General features: G+C 45.7%; 1 protein-coding gene across 2 annotated transcripts in view; it reads right to left on the bottom strand.

The window, feature by feature from the left end:
* Positions 1–14,480, bottom strand: part of IKBKB (inhibitor of nuclear factor kappa B kinase subunit beta) — a 61,241-nt gene extending 46,761 nt beyond the window's left edge. Inside the window, exons 1-4 of one of the 2 annotated variants that reach the window (XM_055334961.1) lie at positions 14,342–14,480; positions 13,668–13,790; positions 1,270–1,364; positions 186–303 (exon numbers count right to left, since the gene is read on the bottom strand). In XM_055334961.1, coding sequence (XP_055190936.1) covers positions 186–303; positions 1,270–1,364; positions 13,668–13,772 — 318 coding nt within the window. In that variant the 5' untranslated portion in view covers positions 13,773–13,790; positions 14,342–14,480. Of the gene's footprint in view, positions 1–185; positions 304–462; positions 600–1,269; positions 1,365–13,667; positions 13,791–14,341 lie in introns of those variants that run through there. The other variant, XM_055334962.1, reaches the window with a different exon arrangement.
* Positions 14,481–18,630: the final 4,150 nt, after the last annotated feature.

Here is an 18,630-nt window from a genome sequence, read left to right as displayed (position 1 = left end):
TCTTGATTCACATCACGCACATGTCACCCCACCCCAAGCATGGAATGGGGGATCTGAAAAGAAAAAGCAAGCCCACTGAAATCCCTGTGGCTGCCTGAGCTTCCTGATGATGAAACGGTGGTGCAAAAGGCGTCCCCACTGCCCCTGCCCAGACGGACTGCGCCCTGCTACCCTGGAAGCCTCACCTTTCGGAGATCTCCTCCTTGGCAGTACTCCATGGCCAGCAGGGGCAGGTCATTGGGAGCCAAGTTCTGCATCCCCTCAGGGACATCCCGGGCAGCCACCACATTGGGGTGGTTCAGCCTAGGAAGGAGAGACCAATGAGGGAAAAACCCAGGCTTTGGCTCAAACCCATTCCCCTCCTTTGTCCATGTCTCAGCAAAGCTTTACAACAGAGGCCTGGACTAGCCAAGGGCCCTTAGGAGTAAACAGGAGGATAGAGGTCAGGAACGGGCTACTTACCTCGGTGCCCGGTCAGTTAGCATCCACCCAGCTCTACTTTCAGCACCACGAGCTCAAGGACTGTGAGTGCATCATGTGCAACTTAAGTTTCTTTAGAGTGCCCCATATCAAGTCCTCACTGTACTTCGAAACTGCTTCTAAAAGCATAGAAAGTAGAGGGACTTCCAATCTCATGCCATTCAAGCAGGGATGGGGGGTGTGTGTGCATGTGTCTGTGTGTGCAAACAAGGTGATACCTCTGTTTTTTAAGAGGTTCATAGAAGGAGCACCTCTATGTTTGAGGTCTTCCAAGATGACTCAGTTGCTAGTTTACCTAAATGCTGACCTACCCCCTCACTACCAGGGAGGACAGATCCATCCAGGGGCTGACAGACAGTCCCTGTACCCACACAGGAGAAGTAAGTACCTGCCATTAGTTCACAGCAGTAGAGAGGAACATACCACCTTAGAATTGGAAATAGAGGAGGGAAGAAAAGCATCTTTGGTGACAAAGGAAAATGCACTGTGATGACTATTTTAAATTATTTAATATGAGAAATAAAACTGACCAAAAGCCCTTTATAAGGCTCAGTGTTGGACACTAATGGCCACTCCTCTAGAAGTCATCTGTTAATCCTGACGGAGGGACTGAGATTTATGATTTTCTTTCCTGGATGTAGCATGTGGGGTGGTTGCTCCAGATCCCAAAGCTCAGAGGGCTCCCTCCAGATTTCATTTCCATGCCCCAACGGGGCCCCTCAGCTCCTGTGGTCTCCTCATCCCCCTGCAATGCTGGCCCTCTCTCAGTTTGGTGTACTGGGCCCTCACCTTCTCATGATCTGAATCTCCAGGCACCACCGCTCTCGATTCCGGGGGCTGAGCTCCTGCCGGCACTGCTTGATAGCAATCTGCTCACCTGTTTCCTGCAGAGAGAGCACACACAGGGACGAGATGAGCAGAGCCCACATCCCAACCCACTGAGAAAGCCATGGGTCAAACATAAACTTGTATCCTTAGGGCCCAAAGCATGGATCACAGGACCCCTGGGATCCCAAGGCCCACATATGTACCCACTGATGGATGGTCCCAAGTCGCTCGCCAGCCTATCAGGCTGGCCTCCACACCTTTGCCTCTTCCTTGACTTTCTGTTTCTAGCCATCCAGAGTCAACACCAAGGCCCTGTTTGGTTCCCACCTCCTCCATGAAACCTCTGCTAACCATTCCTGTGAAAGATATTTCTCACTTCTCTGAGCCCCAACTGCTAGATAGAACCATATGACATTGCTGGTATTGACCATTTTGACCTACACAAATGGCACTTCTTTATAACTCAACCTAACAATGCCACATGCTTCCATTGTTCATACAAGAGTGTTGTCTCCCCAGAGAAGGCAAGTCTAGCATGGTGGCTGGAACACAAGATGATTCAAGTTAGCATTTACTAGCTCTGTGACCTGGGGCAGAGTGCTTGATCTGACTCAGTTTCTTCATTTGTAAAATAAGAATACCTATACCCACCTTCTAGGGCTATCATGAAGCTTAGCACCTAGCAGTGTCCAGCCCCTAGGAGGTGTTCAATAATGCTACTGGGAACAGACCCATGTTATGCAAGTACTCCTGGCATTTAAAATCCTTGGAAAGTTGGCTCTGCTCTGCCTTTCCAGCCTCTCTCCCAAGAGGCCACCCTGGGCATCTGACATTGCAGCTGGATTAGACCACCTGTCCAGTCCTATGCTTTTCTAGTCTACACTTTGCTCACATGGGTACACAGGCACTACCAAAGCCTATCTCATCAGGCTCTTACCTTGCTCTCCAAACAGGCAACTCCTTCATTACACATATCTACCAAAGACTTATTTTCTGTAGAGTCATAGGGTTATACTATTTTCTATGTTAAATTACAGGCTTCTCCATCTTCATGTACTTTAACCTCTTCTCCAGTAACTAGCACACTGCCCTTAGCAGAGATTTTGTGAGTGGAAAAGAAGGCAATCAATGAAACATTTTTAGATAATTAACTGACTGCCTGGGTCTGAGGATTAACTCATCCCTTTTCCTTGGTTCTCTAGACAACACCAAGAATCCCAGGGAACAGACTAAAAGGAAAGAGCCCTAAGACCACAGTGCTGACAGCAGCAGGGACAGTGGCTCTGGCCTCAGGTGCTCTGATCACCACAGGGGGTGACCACTACATGGCTGCCCCCTCTTAGGCCCGTAGGGGCCTCCAAGATGGCTGAGGGACAGTCGATGCCTGTGGCTATGCCCCTGGTAGCACCAGCCGAAAGCTGGTCCTGCCATCAGTGAGCAAGCTGACTTATACCAGTATCCTGTATACTGTGGGTACATGCAGCAACAACCTCCCCAACAGCCTTATGTACGAGGGAAGAGCCAACGCCTGCAGCTGGTTACACTAAATCCTTCAACAAGAAAAGATTTCAGAACAGTACCAAAATTCTACTACTTGCCCAATGGAAGGATATTCTAGAGACCCTGACAGATCGTTTTCTTAGTTTTGTCATTTTATGAAAATGCATACTGAAAAGAATTTCAGTTTTTGTAAGTGTAGCAATTCACATGGTGCCCAATGGAACTTTAAAAAGACATATGTTGAGGGGCATCTGGGTGGCTTAGTTGGTTGAGGGTCAGACTCTTGGCTGCAGCTCAGGGCTTAGTGCTCCAGCTCAGGGCTTCTGCTCAAGATTCTGTCCCTCCTTCTTCTTCCCCCTCTGCTCCTCTCCCTGCTCACACATCTCCCCCCACCACACTAAATAAATAAATAAATAAATAAATAAATAAATAAATAAATAAATAAATAAATAAATTCTAAAAAGATACATTGGGAACCGTGGCAGGACCTGTCGGCGTGCACATGGTTGTCCTTACAGCGGCAGAACTACATCACAGCCACACATTTAACAAACTGGCCATGACCCCTGCCAGAACAAAGACCCACACAGTAAGAAAAGGAGCAATAGAAGTCACCTAATGAGCAGAAGTTGTCTAATAAAATCACTGAATCACTGATCATTAGACCAGTCCCTAAAACTGACATTCAAGAAAGATAAGCTTCAGAAATAAGGTGGAAGCATCTTCTGCTTCTTGTAGCTCCAATGCCAGAAAACAGATAGGACATCTCTACGATCCTCTCAGAAGTTGCTTCTAACAAATCCTAATATTGCTGTGGTTAAGCTGTGTGTCATACAGTTACCTCACATGTCTACATTAAAAAAAAAAAAAAACCTACTGAAATAGAATTCACATACCACACAATTCATCCATTTAAAGTGGGCAGTGTAACGGTGTGGGGTATAGTCAGAGTAGTAGAACAAAAACCATAAATCAATTTTAGAACAAGTTCATCACTCCTGGAAGACATTCCATATCCATTAGCTGTCACTCTTCCCCCAGCCCCATGAGCAAGAGCAAACCACCTATCTTTACAGATTTGCCTGTTCTGAATTTTCACATGAATGGATGGACTCACACAATATGTGGTCTTTCGTGGTGGCTTCTTTCACTTAGCATGATGTCTCCAAGGCCCACCCATTTGGTAGCCACATGTCTACTTTTGTAAGGACAAACACTCTTGGGTGCAGCCCGTGGCACTAATAACCAGTTCCTGCCACACCATTCACACATTGCTACTGGAGTCCCGTTGTTTGGCCTAGATCCTGAGGCACTCTCTGAAGAAGAGCTGAACTCTTTCAAAAATCGTAAATCCTGTTGCTACTGAAGCAATCAGTACAGTTGTACAAGCAAACTCGGGTAGAAATCCACCTAAATCTTTTCATGAGTTAGGGAACATGTGAAAATACTGTCTCTTCAATTGACCTACAGACTGTTGGATCTCACAAAATGTTACACCCTCCATATCACGCACTTCCCAATTCTTCTGTCTGTTCTCAAACCGATTTGAATTTGCTTTCAAGTTTCACTTCCCCTTCATGTTCAGACTCAAACATTTTAGCCCAGTTCTATAGTAACTCTGTCAATGGCAGCTCTGCCATGCCAGTAGAGGTGCTTGTTTCCGGTCAGGTGGGATCTCCATGGAAACTGAGACTGGCACGCACAGTTCTACAACTGATGGGCCAAGTGTAAAACGAGGTAATAGTGCTAAGGGAGTCCATTCACCATGTACCATTTTGATGGACAGTCTGATAAGTAACAGTTCAGCAAGAGATACTGCAACTCACGGTTTGTTACCTCAGAATGATTCAGAGCTTAAATCAAGGTATTTAAAGATCTGCATCCATTTTAACTTCAATATACAGAACAGTGTGTTAGGTTTTTGTTTTTGCCTTTTTTTCACTGCTGCTACTAACAAACTGCCACAAACTTAGTGGCTTAAAAAAACACAAATTTATTTTCTTACAGTTCTGAATGTCAGAAGTCTGGTACAGATCTCAATGGGCTAAAATCAAGATGTCAGCAGGACTATGCTCTTTTCTGGAAGCTTTGGGGGAGAATATATTTCCTTGATCTTTGCAGCTCCTAGAAGCTGCCTGTATTTATTGGCCCAGGGTCTCTGCCTCCATCCTCAAAGCTAACAAGGACCACTGACAGTTACATTGCATCATTCTGACCCTGACTGTCCTGCCTTCCTCTTCCACTTCTAAGCCCCTCGTGATTATGCTGGGCTGACCAGATAGTCTGGGATAACCTTCCCATCTAAGGTCAGCCAATTAGTAACTTTACTTAATTCCCCTTTGCCATGATGACCTACCATATTCACAGCGTCAGGGGTTAGGATAGGGACATCTTTGGGAGGAGCTGTTACTCTGCCTACCACAGAGAGTATGCTTTCTTCATAAAAATGACGAATCAAACTTCAAAGGTAGATTAAGTGATTGAGAAAATATTTTATATAATCTAGCTATACACTGGATAATTGTAGATAATTGCCATCTTCTGTCCAACACAAACACTGGATCCAACACATAGCTGTCCCCCGGCCCAAAGCAGAGTCCAGAAATAGATTTTAATACTGAAGACTGATACTAAAAACTGGAGATGTGCTATTAGCCTCAATATCCGAATTCAAATTAAAAAGTGAACTTGGCAATATGAATACTGAACCCATGGTGGGCTAACTGGGCAGAGACACCAGAACTCACTTTCTATTTGTGGACAGCTCAGTCCTATGGCTGTAGGGGAAATCCTAACTCCATGGGCTGGGGAATGTCTTACACGGATACAGACACACTCAACCTTTTCTTATATATAAGGGGCCCTTGAGGCAGTATTCTAAAGCATTCCAGTTTTCCATGAGTAATACTGCATTTGAAACAGAAACCCACACAGAATGACTTTCTGTTGCTAAAAACATACCTGTTCTAGAAAGCAAAATTCAATTAAACAGTTCAGAAACAGACTAAAAATACTGGTTTTGAAACCCTGGGGAGTTTGTTCTTCACTAGCAACAAAACTCCAAGAGCAGAGGATGACTTTCTTTATTTGAGCTGGAACTTCCTAGAGTCTTAGCTCAGTTCTATGGAAACCTAGACTTGGCCCAAATCATCTCAACACCCAACTTCTGGTAAGTGGACTCATGTGGGATGAAATTTAAAGTGGGTTTGTATTTTGAGAAAATGGAGACAGACGCCAACAGTGTCATCCATATTGAATGCAGTTTACTATGAAGGTCCCTCAAGTCTGCGACTCTTTGCACGTGAAAATACAAAACTTGGGGCCCCTGGGGGGCCAGTGGTTGAGCATCTGCCTTTAGCTCAGGGAGTGATCCTGGGGTCCTGGGACTGAGTCGGCATTGGGCTCCCTGCAGGGATCCTGCTTCTCCCTCTGCCTATGTCTCTGCCTCTCTCTCTCTCTCTCTCTCTCTCATTCTCTCTCTCTCTTATGAATAAATAAAACCTTAAAAAAAAAAAACTTGTGTAGAAATAGGGTATAGTATCAAGTCGGGGGGGGGGGGCACCTTTCTCAGATGGCTGAGAGCTACCGAAAGGTGTGACAGCAACAAGTGAGTTCAAGGCCAGTCCACTCAGGAGCTGGCACAGCTTCCTAAAGTTAGCCTTCTTCTCATGAGGAGGGGAAATTTGCTGGAAGCCAAGAGGTACATTCAAACCGTTGGCTCAGAAACCTGTTTTCTGTTACTGTGGCAACCATCCAACAAATCACTGTGGTAAAAGGGAGTAATTAGTAATAACCAGTTCATTCCTTCTCAGGCCCTGCCCTCCAAGATGAATGCTTCAGAGAGGAGGTACAAAGCTAGGCCTAGATAGATCCTAGGGATAGAACCTGGGCCTGAGAGTCAAATGATACAGGGTCTGGCTGCAGCTTCCCCCTGACTCAACCATGCTGACCAATCTATGCTGAGAGGGCTCTGAGTTCAACCCAATCCCTTGGATGCAAACACCCAAGAGAAATAGTGGCCTCCAAATATACTCACAGGGACTTGACAGGTGAAATAAGTCAGGGTTTAACTCCTTCATCCTTCACCTGGTAAATATGTGACACTGAGCCCATTACTTTAGTTTATGGGTCTTTATTCACAAGAGGGAGATGACTCTACCCTGTAGTCAAAACAAGATGGAATGTCTGATACAGAGCAGGCCTTGAGTAAATTACAGTAGCATTGCTTCCTTTCTCTGGCCCTGTGTAGATGTTACTCTACTCATTTGATTTGTATTCTCTTCAGACCATCCACAGTCTATCTCCTTTCTGCTCAAGTTCCATTTCCTCAAGAAGCCTTCCCTCTCTCCTAAGCATTCCAAAAATAATATGGAAAGAGCTTCTAGCACAGCCAGCACAGAGCACTCTGGATAAACAGCAGCCGTTAGTATTTCTACACAATCTGGTGCTTATATTTAGACCTATCTAATATACTGCTGAGTACTCATTTTCCCTCCTCAATTAGAACATAAGCACACTGAGGACAAGGTCATTTCTTTTCTTCCCCTCATGAAGCTTGGGTTGGTGCTCAATAAATTCTTAGTGAACTGACTGAAGTCCTTAAGACTTCAGAACACACACAGAAGCTGAAGTGAGCTTAATCTTGTCCAGTGAGGAAACACGCAAAAGTCAGCACTATTTCATAGAAGAGATAATGACACCTTCGTTTCTAGCTTTAGAACAGCCAGTACATACATTACCTCATGTCATCCTGACAGGCATCCCTTGGGAAACCAGGCAATTCTCAGCCTCTTTCACAGCCAAGTGCACAGAGAATATATTTGCAAGGCACTGTGGAACATTCCCAGATCCTTCATAAAGCAGCTGCTTTATTTCATGCCCAGACATGCTGAGAGCCAAGGAGATCAATATCTAAGTATCCCCAAAAATCCATGGGGAAGTTTAGGCCCAAAGCCATGAAGCTGGCAAGTTAACAGAGCCAGGACTGGAGCCCAGGTATGAGTGACTGAGAGCCATGTGGTTCCCCACCACCCCCCCTTATTCTCAAAAGGTGCTGGGGGCTGACATCACTCAGGTCATCACCCTCTTCCTCTATTTTTAACAGCCTATCTAGTCTGTACTGATCAATGGTTTGTGCTGACCCTGAGGCTGAGGATTTAAGGGAGTACAGATGCAGCAAGGACTGCCAAGGCCCATGCTTGGTAATAGCATCCAAAAACTCTGGGAAACGGGTAGGGGCATTTGGTATACAGCCGTTCCTCACTAAGAAATACTTCTTTACATGCTGTTTTCCAAACAAGAGTTTTTCCTTAGTGCTTCAAAATGATTTAGACTGATTGAAGAGAACTGAGAATGTTATTGGGGTGTCCCTAACCATAGAGTACCCACCATAAAAAAGCCACAGGCCATAATGGAGAAAGCAGGTAGTTGGGATTTGAATAGATACAGGTTCAGATTCCAGCTCCTTCACTTACTAGCTTAGACTCTAGGTAAATGACCTAACCTTTCTGCGCTTCAATTTCCTCAGCAATAAACAGAAATAAGGATAATAGTTCTTGGGGTGCCTGGTTGGCTCAGTTGGAGGAGCATGTGACTCCTGATCTCAGGATTGCAAGTTCAAGCCCCATTTTGGGTGAACAGATTACTTAAATAAACTTAAAAAAAAAAAAAAAAAGACACCAGTTCTTTCTTTTAGGGTTATTATGAAGACTGGAGATAAAGAGTGTAAAATACCTAGCCCAATGATGGCACAAGGTAGGTTCTTAATAAGTGATGGGTCTGATTATTAGGCATTGCATATGTGACTGAGGATACCAATTCTTAGACTCTTTTATGAAATTGCTCTCGTGATAAACTAAAAAGCCTCTCTTTTGTAGACAAGATAAAGTATATGGAGTATCAGGAAATGTACATGGTTGCAAAGTATAATCATCATACTGACTAGAGTCACGTTATCAAAACCACCCTGTCCCACCTGCTTTCTTCAAGATGCTCTGAACACTGGGGCATCCACCAAAGAACACACTATGCTTGCTCTGATCCTGGACATCAACTGAAGATGCACTCCTCAACTGAAGATGCACTCCTCAGCACTACAGCAGTCCTGAGGATTTCCCCACCTGAGGAACAACCCAGAAAGGGGATGAAGAGCTTCCCAGACTGAGCCAGGCTCATCAACAAGGTTACACTAAGTATTTGTGAAAGCTGACTCCTCCTGCTCCCTCAGCCCTCACCTTCGATTCCACCATAGAGTCTAAATAGCTCTTAGATCTGCCCACTTCTCTGCATCTCCACTGCCATCAGCCCACTCTAATCTCTCACCTGTCCCATCTCCAAAAGCTTCATGACTGGCCTCCCCACATGACAGGCCAGTGCCCGTGGTGTCCTGGTACCAGCTCTTCTGAGAGCAGATTGTTAAGTATTCGGGAGTTCAGTGAGACCTGCTTGTTAAACTGTCAGTGGGTTGAAACAAGCCCTGGTGGAAGTAGTTACCCTGTGGAGGTTGGTAAACACTACTAATCAGGATGTGATTTCCCAGCACACCAGGGCCTGGGCCCCTTCCAAACTGTTCCTGCAGTCAAAGTGAACCCCCTTCCAACAGCTTCCTATTGCTCTTCAGATAAAAATATAAGCTCTTGGCAGGGTCTCATTGTTACCTTCTCTGTTCCAGCCTCCCTTGCACCTGGCTCCCCTCTTCCTCCCTTCTGGGCCCACTGGCCTTCCAGTCCCACCAGCTTGCCAAGACCTGTCCCACACAGGGGTTCTGAATAGGCTGCTCCCTCTTCCTGGAACTCTCCTCCCACTCTCCCAGCTGAGCTAAGCCTGGCTAAGCTGGGCCAACTTCTACCAATAACTCAGAGTTCTGCTTATGCACCACTTCCTTGAAGAAGCCTTTCCCTGACCTCCTGACCGATCACTGCCGTGGGCCCCTCTCCTGTGTCACACTTATGATAGTTGGGAGTTTACATTTGTAATGACTGATTGATGGCTCTTTCCCTTTTCCAATAAGGTCTTTATAGAAAGTGAATGACTTTATGCACGTGACACACATATAACATAAAGACAATTGCTGTGCGGGAAATGAAAGAAAGCCAAAACCAGAAAGGGCCCCAGCTGACCAGGAACTCAGAGCCTTGACAGGACACATTCTTATACACAAAGACAAAAAGGCCATATAGGAAGCAGGCCAAATGAGTGAAACTGAAGGAATTCAGGGGAAGAACTAATTTCCATAGAATGAAGGAGTCCATGGCAACTTTACTGAGGAGGTGGTCTGCAGCTATCCTGATTATGTAAAGCTGTCCAGGAGACAGAGGCTTGTCCCACAGAAGGCTCAGCCAACCAACTTTTTGGGAGCCAAAAAGAGGAGGTAATGCTAAGAAAGACACGGTGAGGCCAGACTGTCAGTTTGACTTTAGCTTTTTAAAAAATAAAGATTAAAAAAAAAGAACGAAAGAAAGAACAACCATCAACAAAATGAAAAGGCAACCTAGGGAGGAGATATCTGCAAATGATATATTCAATAAGGGGTTAATATGCAAAATATAAAAGGAACATACACAGCTCAACACCCAAAAAACCTAATGATCCAGTTAAAAAATGGGCAGAAAACCTGAATAGACTTTCCCCAAAGAAGATGTACAAATGGACAGCAGACACATGAAAAGACTCTCAACATCACTCATCATGGAAATGCAAATCAAAACTACAATGAGCTATCACCTCACATGTGTCAGACTGGCTAAAATGAGAGAGAGAAGAAACAACAGGTGTTGGCAAGGATGTGAAGAAAGGGGAACCCTCATGCACTGTTAGTGGAAATGCAAACTGATGAAGCCACTGTGGAAAGCAGTGTGGAGGTTCCTCAAAAACTTAAAAATAGAACTATCATATGATCCAGTAATTCCACTGCTGTGTATTTAAACACAGAAAACAAAACACTAATTCGAAAACACTAGTATATGCACCCCTATGTTTATTGCAGCATTATTTATGACCACCAAGAGAGGGAAGTAACCTAAGTGTCCATGAATAGAAGAATGGATAAAGAAGATGTGTGTGTATGTATACATACATATACATATATGTGTATATAAATGTGTATATGTACACACACATGCACGTATATATATACATAAAATATCCCATGCAATGGAATATCACTCAGCCATTAAAAAGAATGAAGTCTTGCCATTTTGACAACACAGATGGATGTAATGAGTATTACCTTAATGAAATAAGTTGAGGAAAAAATGTCATATGATTTCATTTCATGTGCAATCTAAACAAATGAATGAACAAACAAAAAAAGGAGAAACAGACACATAAATACAGAGAACTGGGGGGACCTGGGAGGCTCAGTTGGTTAAGTGCCTGCTTTCGGCTCAGGTCATAATCCTGGGTCCTGGGATCGAGCCCTGCACTGGGCTTCCCTGCTCAGTAGGGAATCTGCTTCTCTCTCCCTCTTCCCCTCATATCTGCTCATGGTCTCTCTCAAATGAATAAATAAAAGATGTTTAAATAAATAAATAAATACATACATACAGAGAACTGGTGGTTGCCAGAGGGAGAGTTGGGGGATAGTTGAAATAGGTGAAGGAATTAAGAGGTACAAACTTTCAGTACCATAAATAAGTCATGGGGGGATGAAAAGTACAGCATGGGAAATATAGTCAATAATACTGTGAGAACATTGGATGGGGACAGATGGGGACTATATTTTTCATGGTGAGCACTGTATAATGTATAGAATCGTCAAATCACTATGTTGTACACCTAAAACTAATGTAATAATGTATGCCAACTTCAATTAAAAAATAAAATAAAAATGAAAAACAAGGTAAGGTTTTCGAATAGGGGAATTTGAAAGTAATTCTAGAAGACTAATCCATACACACACACACACACACACACACACACACACACACACATTTTTTTTCAGGCCCATATCTATAAAGCCAGGAACAAATTCCATCTGACAATAGCTTTCCAAATTCATAGAGTAACTGGAGGCCATTCTGAGCTAGAAATGACAGACACATGGCACACCTGGACAGAACTCTTTTTGAGGAAAACCATCTCTACTTCAGCTGCTGAGATATTTGCTGCAGTCAAGAATCTAAAAGCTGTGGCCTATCTAGAAGCAGCCCAGCCCAGGTATATGTGGGGCCATAGAATGATCTGGCTCTTATGTTGTAATGTGAGGCCCACAGCTCTACTCGGACCAGAACACATTTGAGCCAGCTGTGGCTCAAAGGAATTCCAGCTGTGGCTCAAAGGAATTCTGGTTTCCCAGTTCAATGTGGGAATTACCACCTCCAGAACTGGACTCTGCCCTCCAGCTCTGGCTCCCACTCCTCCAGGGGTCGTTCCATCTACTCAGAGCTGACAGGACTCAGGGCAGGGCCTAGAATGTCTTCCAACTAACTGATAAAGGAGCGTGGCTGTCTGGAATGACCCTCTGATGTGGCTGGCCAGTAGCCTTGATGACTCTCTCTCTGGCTGCTGCAGCTGGCTCCCAAGAAGTGGTACACTTCCTTTCAGTCCAAAAAAGTGCTCAGCAGCCCCTGATCAAAAAGCAAGTGCTTCCTTCAAGGACTTCGGGGGTCTGATTTTGGAGTCAGGAAGCCAACTTCAGTTACTCAGTGACTGGGGGTTCCCTAGAGCAGTGGTCTCCAAATGGGGTAGATGTGCACCAGGGTTACCCAAGACTGGAATCCAAAACAATTAAATAGAAATTAAGCTTTTTTGATATTAACTTTATGAAATCTTCCTCAGATTATTTTTCAGAAGATCATATATCTCGTGGACCCAAGGTATACTGAGGAAAATGGGCATTCCACAGGGAGTGGTGGACAGGGGCCTATGGAGACATGTTTCAGGTTACATGTGCCCCTGCTTAGGTGGATTATGGATCGTAGTATCTGAGGTCAATAAAATGACTCTCACAAAATGGACAAGTGGCTAAAGAAATTTCTGCAGAGGACTTCAGTACATGTAACACCAGCATAAGCAAACAGGAATATGGAGGAACACTTCTACTGTGAGAAACTAAACTCATTTCAGACACATAAAGAGCAAAAACAATCAGGATCTAATCAGTCAGAAATAGGTCCAAATAATTCCAAATTATAAAAATTATTTGAAATACGGATTTTCACCCACTGTCCATGATAAGTCTCTGTTTCATTATGGATCTGTATAGTCTGTGCTGTGCAGTATTGCAAACAATAGTGGGAACACATAATTAGTATGTATTTAAAATATTTTTGAGCTAATTCTTTATTTTTTTATTTTTATTTTTTTTAATTTTTTTTTAACTTTTATTTATTTATGATAGTCACAGAGAGAGAGGCAGAGACACAGGCAGAGGGAGAAGCAAGCTCCATGCACCGGGAGCCCGACGTGGGATCCGATCCCAGGTCTCCAGGATCGCGCCCTGGGCCAAAGGCAGGCGCCAAACCGCTGCGCCACTCAGGGATCCCTGAGCTAATTCTTTAAACACTTAAATATATTTTACGATGCTCATTCTTTAAATTTTCCAATTTTTGTATTTCGATATTAGTACACAATATATTAGTACATGACAGCGTGATGATAATAAAGATACTAGTTTAAGATATATAAAAGTTAAAATATTTTTACAATTTGGGGGCCATAGTCAGTAAAGCTTGGAGACCACTTAGAGGCAGCTGAGCAGCTCGGAAGCCCCCTCACGGTTCCCGTTTCTCACTCTCCCCCAAGAAGCCCAGGGCCAAGGACGAACCCCGTCCCACACCCAGCACAGTGTAGGGCGGAGGCAGTTCCCAGGAGCCTGTCTTCCCGGCCTCTGGCTCAGCCCAGGTGCACAGCGCCCCTACCTGATTGTGCCAGCGGATCACGTTTCCAAATCCCCCTGTCCCAAGTCGTTCTTTCATCTCCCAGGCCCCACATGTTTGGGTTGGCAGAGAAGGTGACCAGCTCATGCTGCTGCCGTGCTAACTCTGTAAACAATTTGGCGTAGGGGACAAAAGATCAAGGTTAAGAGAAAATGGAACTCAAGCAGACGGAGAAGCTAAGAGACAACACTGCCCTTCGGTGCGAGAGAGGAGCTGGTTTTCACTTTATAAATGAACCAGGCTGTCTGGTTTGGTTTTGGGTTTGGGTAGCCAACTTTTGTCACCCCACCCCCACCCCGCTCAGCCGTAAGGGAAGGAGGCGGGGAGGACAGTCACTCGGAGGCCCGCAGAGGGCATCCCCCGGACCGCAGCGAGGGCGCCCTGGCCCGCGCGCTCTGCCCTGGGTGGCCGGGGCACGCTCTCCGGTCACGTGTGTCCTCACACGGTCCGAACTAACCACGGCTCGGTCCCAGAGCCCCCGCCTCGAGGCGGCCCCCGGAGTCACCCCGGCTCCCGCGGTCCGCCCGGAGAGCCCGACTTCTCAGCCCGACCCCAGGCTCTCCGGGAGCCTCAGGGAGGAGGGGGCGAGCTCGCGGGCGCCGAGGGGCGCGGGGTCTGCCGGCCGCACCTGGCCCGCAGCCGCCCGAGGGACTCACCTGTCGGCAGGGGCGCGGGGCGGGGCAGCCGCTCCCCAGCACCGGGGAGGCGGGGGCTAGGGCGGCCAAACCGGGGGCTCTGGCACCTCCCCGAAGACATTAAAATGCGGGAATCTCAAACGGGCCAGCGCAGCGCCACTTCCTCAAACACTTCCTGCTCTGACGTCACGGGGCACGTGGGCCGCGCGCCCTTAAAGGAGCCGCCGCGCCACAGGGGGCCCGGGGGGGGGTCCTCGCCGCGGTGACCCGCCGGCGCGGCGCGCGGCTTCCAGCGGGCGCCCCCACACCCGGACAGGCGGTGCCCCTGGGGCCCTAAGGTGAACCCGAGTGCGCCGGACTCGGTACACGGTGACTGGAACCTGCGGCGGTTTCGGGGACGGGGGAGACGGGGATTTCCTCCCGGGAACCCTCCGGGGGGTAATGGACGCCGCTTCCTGGGCTGCTCCCTAGCTGGAATTTCCCGCGCCCGCCAGGGTTTCCTTTCGGCCTGCTGACACCTGCCCGGCCCCCCTCCTCCGGCTGCGTCCTCCGTCCGCAGGGCTCGGGGCTCGGGGCTCGGGGCTCGGGGCCCAGCACGACCAGTCACGGATGTGCTCCCAGGAAGCCACAGCCTCTACTACCTCCTTCAAGAAAAATGAAAGGAGGGAAAACCTCGTAGTGCTAACACGAAGCTGCAGCTTGCGCCGCAGTGATGCAGGCAAGTTGTAAGAGAAGCCGGCAGCCCTGAGGTTTGCCGGTCCGCTGCTACCTGCCTGACGTGGTAATAAGGTGTGCTGTGGAGTTTCCCAGTTCTGTGCCTTGTACTAACACCAAGCTGGTGTGTGTTGGTAGATTGACCCAAGCAGGAAGAATGGCGTTAGAGGAAACCTGAAGAATATAGCTCCCATTTATAGGATGCTTCCGAAGCGCCAGCTGCTGCCGACACACACTGTACTTAGAATTCCTTCTGCAGATCCCCAGGGCAACCCTCCACATCGGGAGGGACTGGATTCTTGTTCTTGTTATCCCCATTTTTTAAAAAAGATTTATTTACTTATGATAGACACACACACGCACACAGAGGCAGAGACACAGGTAGAGGGAGAAGCAGGCTCCATGCACCGGGAGCCCGACGTGGGACTCGATCCCGGGTCTCCAGGATCGCGCCCTGGGCCAAAGGCAGGCGCCAAACCGCTGAGCCACCCAGGGATCCCCTTGTTATCCCCATTTTATAGGTGATAAAACTGATGTGCAGATAGGAAAATATGTCCAAGTCACAGGCTAGTAAGTGGATGAACTGATAGTCCAACCCAAGAGGCTGGTTTTTAGGTCCAAGCTTTTAATATTTGATGAAAAGTATCATACTAAGAAATTCGGAAAGAGGCAAACTGGAGTTTGAATCCTCACACTGCTATTGACTGACTACTCTGAGATTTGGGGGCCAATTACTTAATCATTCCAAGCGTCTATTTCTCTCTTTTTTTTTTTTTTTCCAGATTTTATTTATTTATTTGACTGAGAGAGCACAAGGTGGGAGGGGCAGAGGGAGAAGCAGGATCCCTGCTGAACAGGGAGCCTGACACTCACACTTGCGGTTCCATCCCAGGACCTGGGATCATGACCTGAGCCAATGACAGATGCTTAATGACTGAGCCACCCAGGCGCCCCCATTTCTCTTCTTTAAAATGTGGGCAGTATTAGGTTGAATCGAAGGAAGTCGCCATTTTTTTTAGTAAAACAAAAACAGTTGAAACACGAGCAACAAACATCAGTGTTTTCATCTAGTTTAGCCCAAGAGCAGTAGGAGGACAGGAGGACACCAGCAGAGTTGTCCTAGACAGATGAGTTAATAATACCAATGGCCATGCCCAACACAGAGAACACCTGTCTGCAGAAAACCTGAGGCTGAAGTCAATTTAGGAACATAGTGACATGGTTTGTAGTGGTGGGTTACAGAGTGCACAGCCAAGAAAGAATTCTTCAGACATCTTTGATGCAAAAAGGTGGTTTTATTAAAGCATGGGAACAAGACCTATGGGCAGAAAGAGCTGCTGCCCCAGGATTGTGAGGAACAACTGATTATATACTTTGGAGATGAGGGAAGTAAAGACCAAGGGAAGTTTCCAAAAGGACTTTCATATACTAAAGAAGACTCACAGGATCCTGGAGGCCTTGCTGTTGCCTAGCCGAGGTTGTTTCTCCCTCTAGCAAAGCATTAACATTAAGAACAGTTGGGAGTTTCCTGGAGGCATGTTATACTCTGCTTGCCCAAGTGTTTGTCAATAGGCTGAAGGTTATAAGGAAATTTAGTTTCATCTACATTTCCTTCTGCCATTGTTCCCCACATCATTCCCCCTGAACAATTTTGACCCTTAAATCTTTAAGGTTGTCGAGGGTGGAAGGTCTCATCTTCTGTAACTTCTTCCTGCTGATAGGGGTACAGAGAGATGTCCCTACCTATGCGTCCGCATTGGTCAGTTGGGGAATTTATATACATAGGTGTTACCAAAGTCCAAGGTACACGACATATGTGTACCTCCCTGAGTAGAAAGGATCATTTATCAGCTGGAAGCTATGGCAGTGAAGTCTTGGCACCAGGCAAGGAGACAGGAGAAAAGACAACAAAATAAGGTTAATAGTATAGTGAGAAAGAGAAGCCCAATAAAAATGGCATTGATGGTAAACTAAAATTTTTCTCCTGCTCTTTATTGTCCTTTAAAGAGAAGTTTGAGATCTTCCACAGGTTCACGGGAATAAGAAGCCACATTAGTTTGCTCATTGGATTCCTGTGAAGGCAGTACAGGTTTTATACTTGATATAGAAGCTCATGAAGAGTACCTCTCTCATTTTATTTCAGTGGGAATACATAATATGACCCAGCAGGGGTCCTTCCATTTTGGAGTTAAAACCCCTGCTGTAAAAAAAAAAAAAAAAAAAAAAACCTGCTGTAAATAAACCATCTCTCTGGGGTTTATATGGGGTGGTTTGCTAGTGACTATCATATCAGGTTTAGAGAGAATATAGTTTGCATATTTATTTAGAAATTTATGAATTAACCCGGCCTCAGAGCATTATAGTCTCCACCAATTGCCTATAGTAACTCAAAGGGACTTAACCCTATTGGTTGTTTTGGGGCAATCCTCGCTCTGAGAAGCCCTACTGGTAAGAGAGTAATCCAGTTTTCTTGAGTCTCAATGCTTAAAATAGAATATCTACAAAGATGTGTTGTTTTTTTTTACAAAGATGTGTTATTGAAACATTTTCTCTATAGTCTGTAATCACCCTCATTTTATTCTTTTTAAGATTTTATTTATATGAGAGAGTGAGCATAATGGGGGAGGGGTAGAAGGAGAGCGAGGGAGAAAGAGAGAAGCCAAGGCAGACTCCCTGCTGAGCCTGACATGGGGTTCAGAGCTCTACCCCAGGACCCTGGGATCATGACCTGAGCTGAAGGCAGATGCTTAACTGACTAAGCCACCCAGATGCCCCTATAATCACCCTCATTTTAAATCAGAGATAGCCAATTCAAGACTAATTCATTTGAAAAATAAGTCCAGTTTTAACAAACTTGTCCTAATTATTTACGTAAGTTCAGCAAGAATAGTGATTGATATTATAGATCTTTTAGAATCTGCTTTGCTGGAACTTTTTATAAGGAATCTCTAGATTGAACTTTTAGTAGCCTCTCTAGGCCAGAAACTAAGCCAAGTACTTGCCATCAGACATGCCTGCAGTACCTGTAGATTTGGGCAAATTCCTCTCCCTGAGGTCCCCAAGGTATCCTGAAGTTCCCGCACCTGCCAGGAAGTGACATTCTTTACTCACCTGTAAGGCACCTGGAAACTTTGTGAGCAAGGTGTCAGGCCAACATTTCCATGAGGCTCTATTGGCTTCATGCTTCATAAAGTCAACCTTAGTTCCTTAAAGCTGCCTGGTCATATCTGAGTCTATGCAGTTCCCTCAAATATGACATTCCAGTCAAAGCCTTGGTAAAATACCGGTGTTTCCAATGATGTCCTGTTACAAGGAGAACAGATTCCTATTGAACTAATGCAAATGACCATGATTACCAAGAAGAAAGAATACTCACTGAGACCTTTTGAATTTCAGAGGGGTCTACTATAGAGAAAAGTTAAATGCTTCAATTTGTTCACAGAGGAATATTTTATCCCATTTCTGTACATCATGGATATCTTAAGAGAAGGTTTCCTTGATCTGGAAGAGCAAACATTTAGTGAACCACCAATGATTCAAACAGGAGTCGCAAAAGCCATAATCAATTCTTCAGTTCATTTAGTCCCATGTTACTA

The sequence above is a fragment of the Nyctereutes procyonoides genome, unplaced genomic scaffold (assembly GCF_905146905.1).
Source record: "Nyctereutes procyonoides isolate TBG_1078 unplaced genomic scaffold, NYPRO_anot_genome, whole genome shotgun sequence".
NCBI lineage: Eukaryota > Metazoa > Chordata > Mammalia > Carnivora > Canidae > Nyctereutes > Nyctereutes procyonoides.
This window is presented reverse-complemented; position numbering and strand designations above follow the sequence as displayed.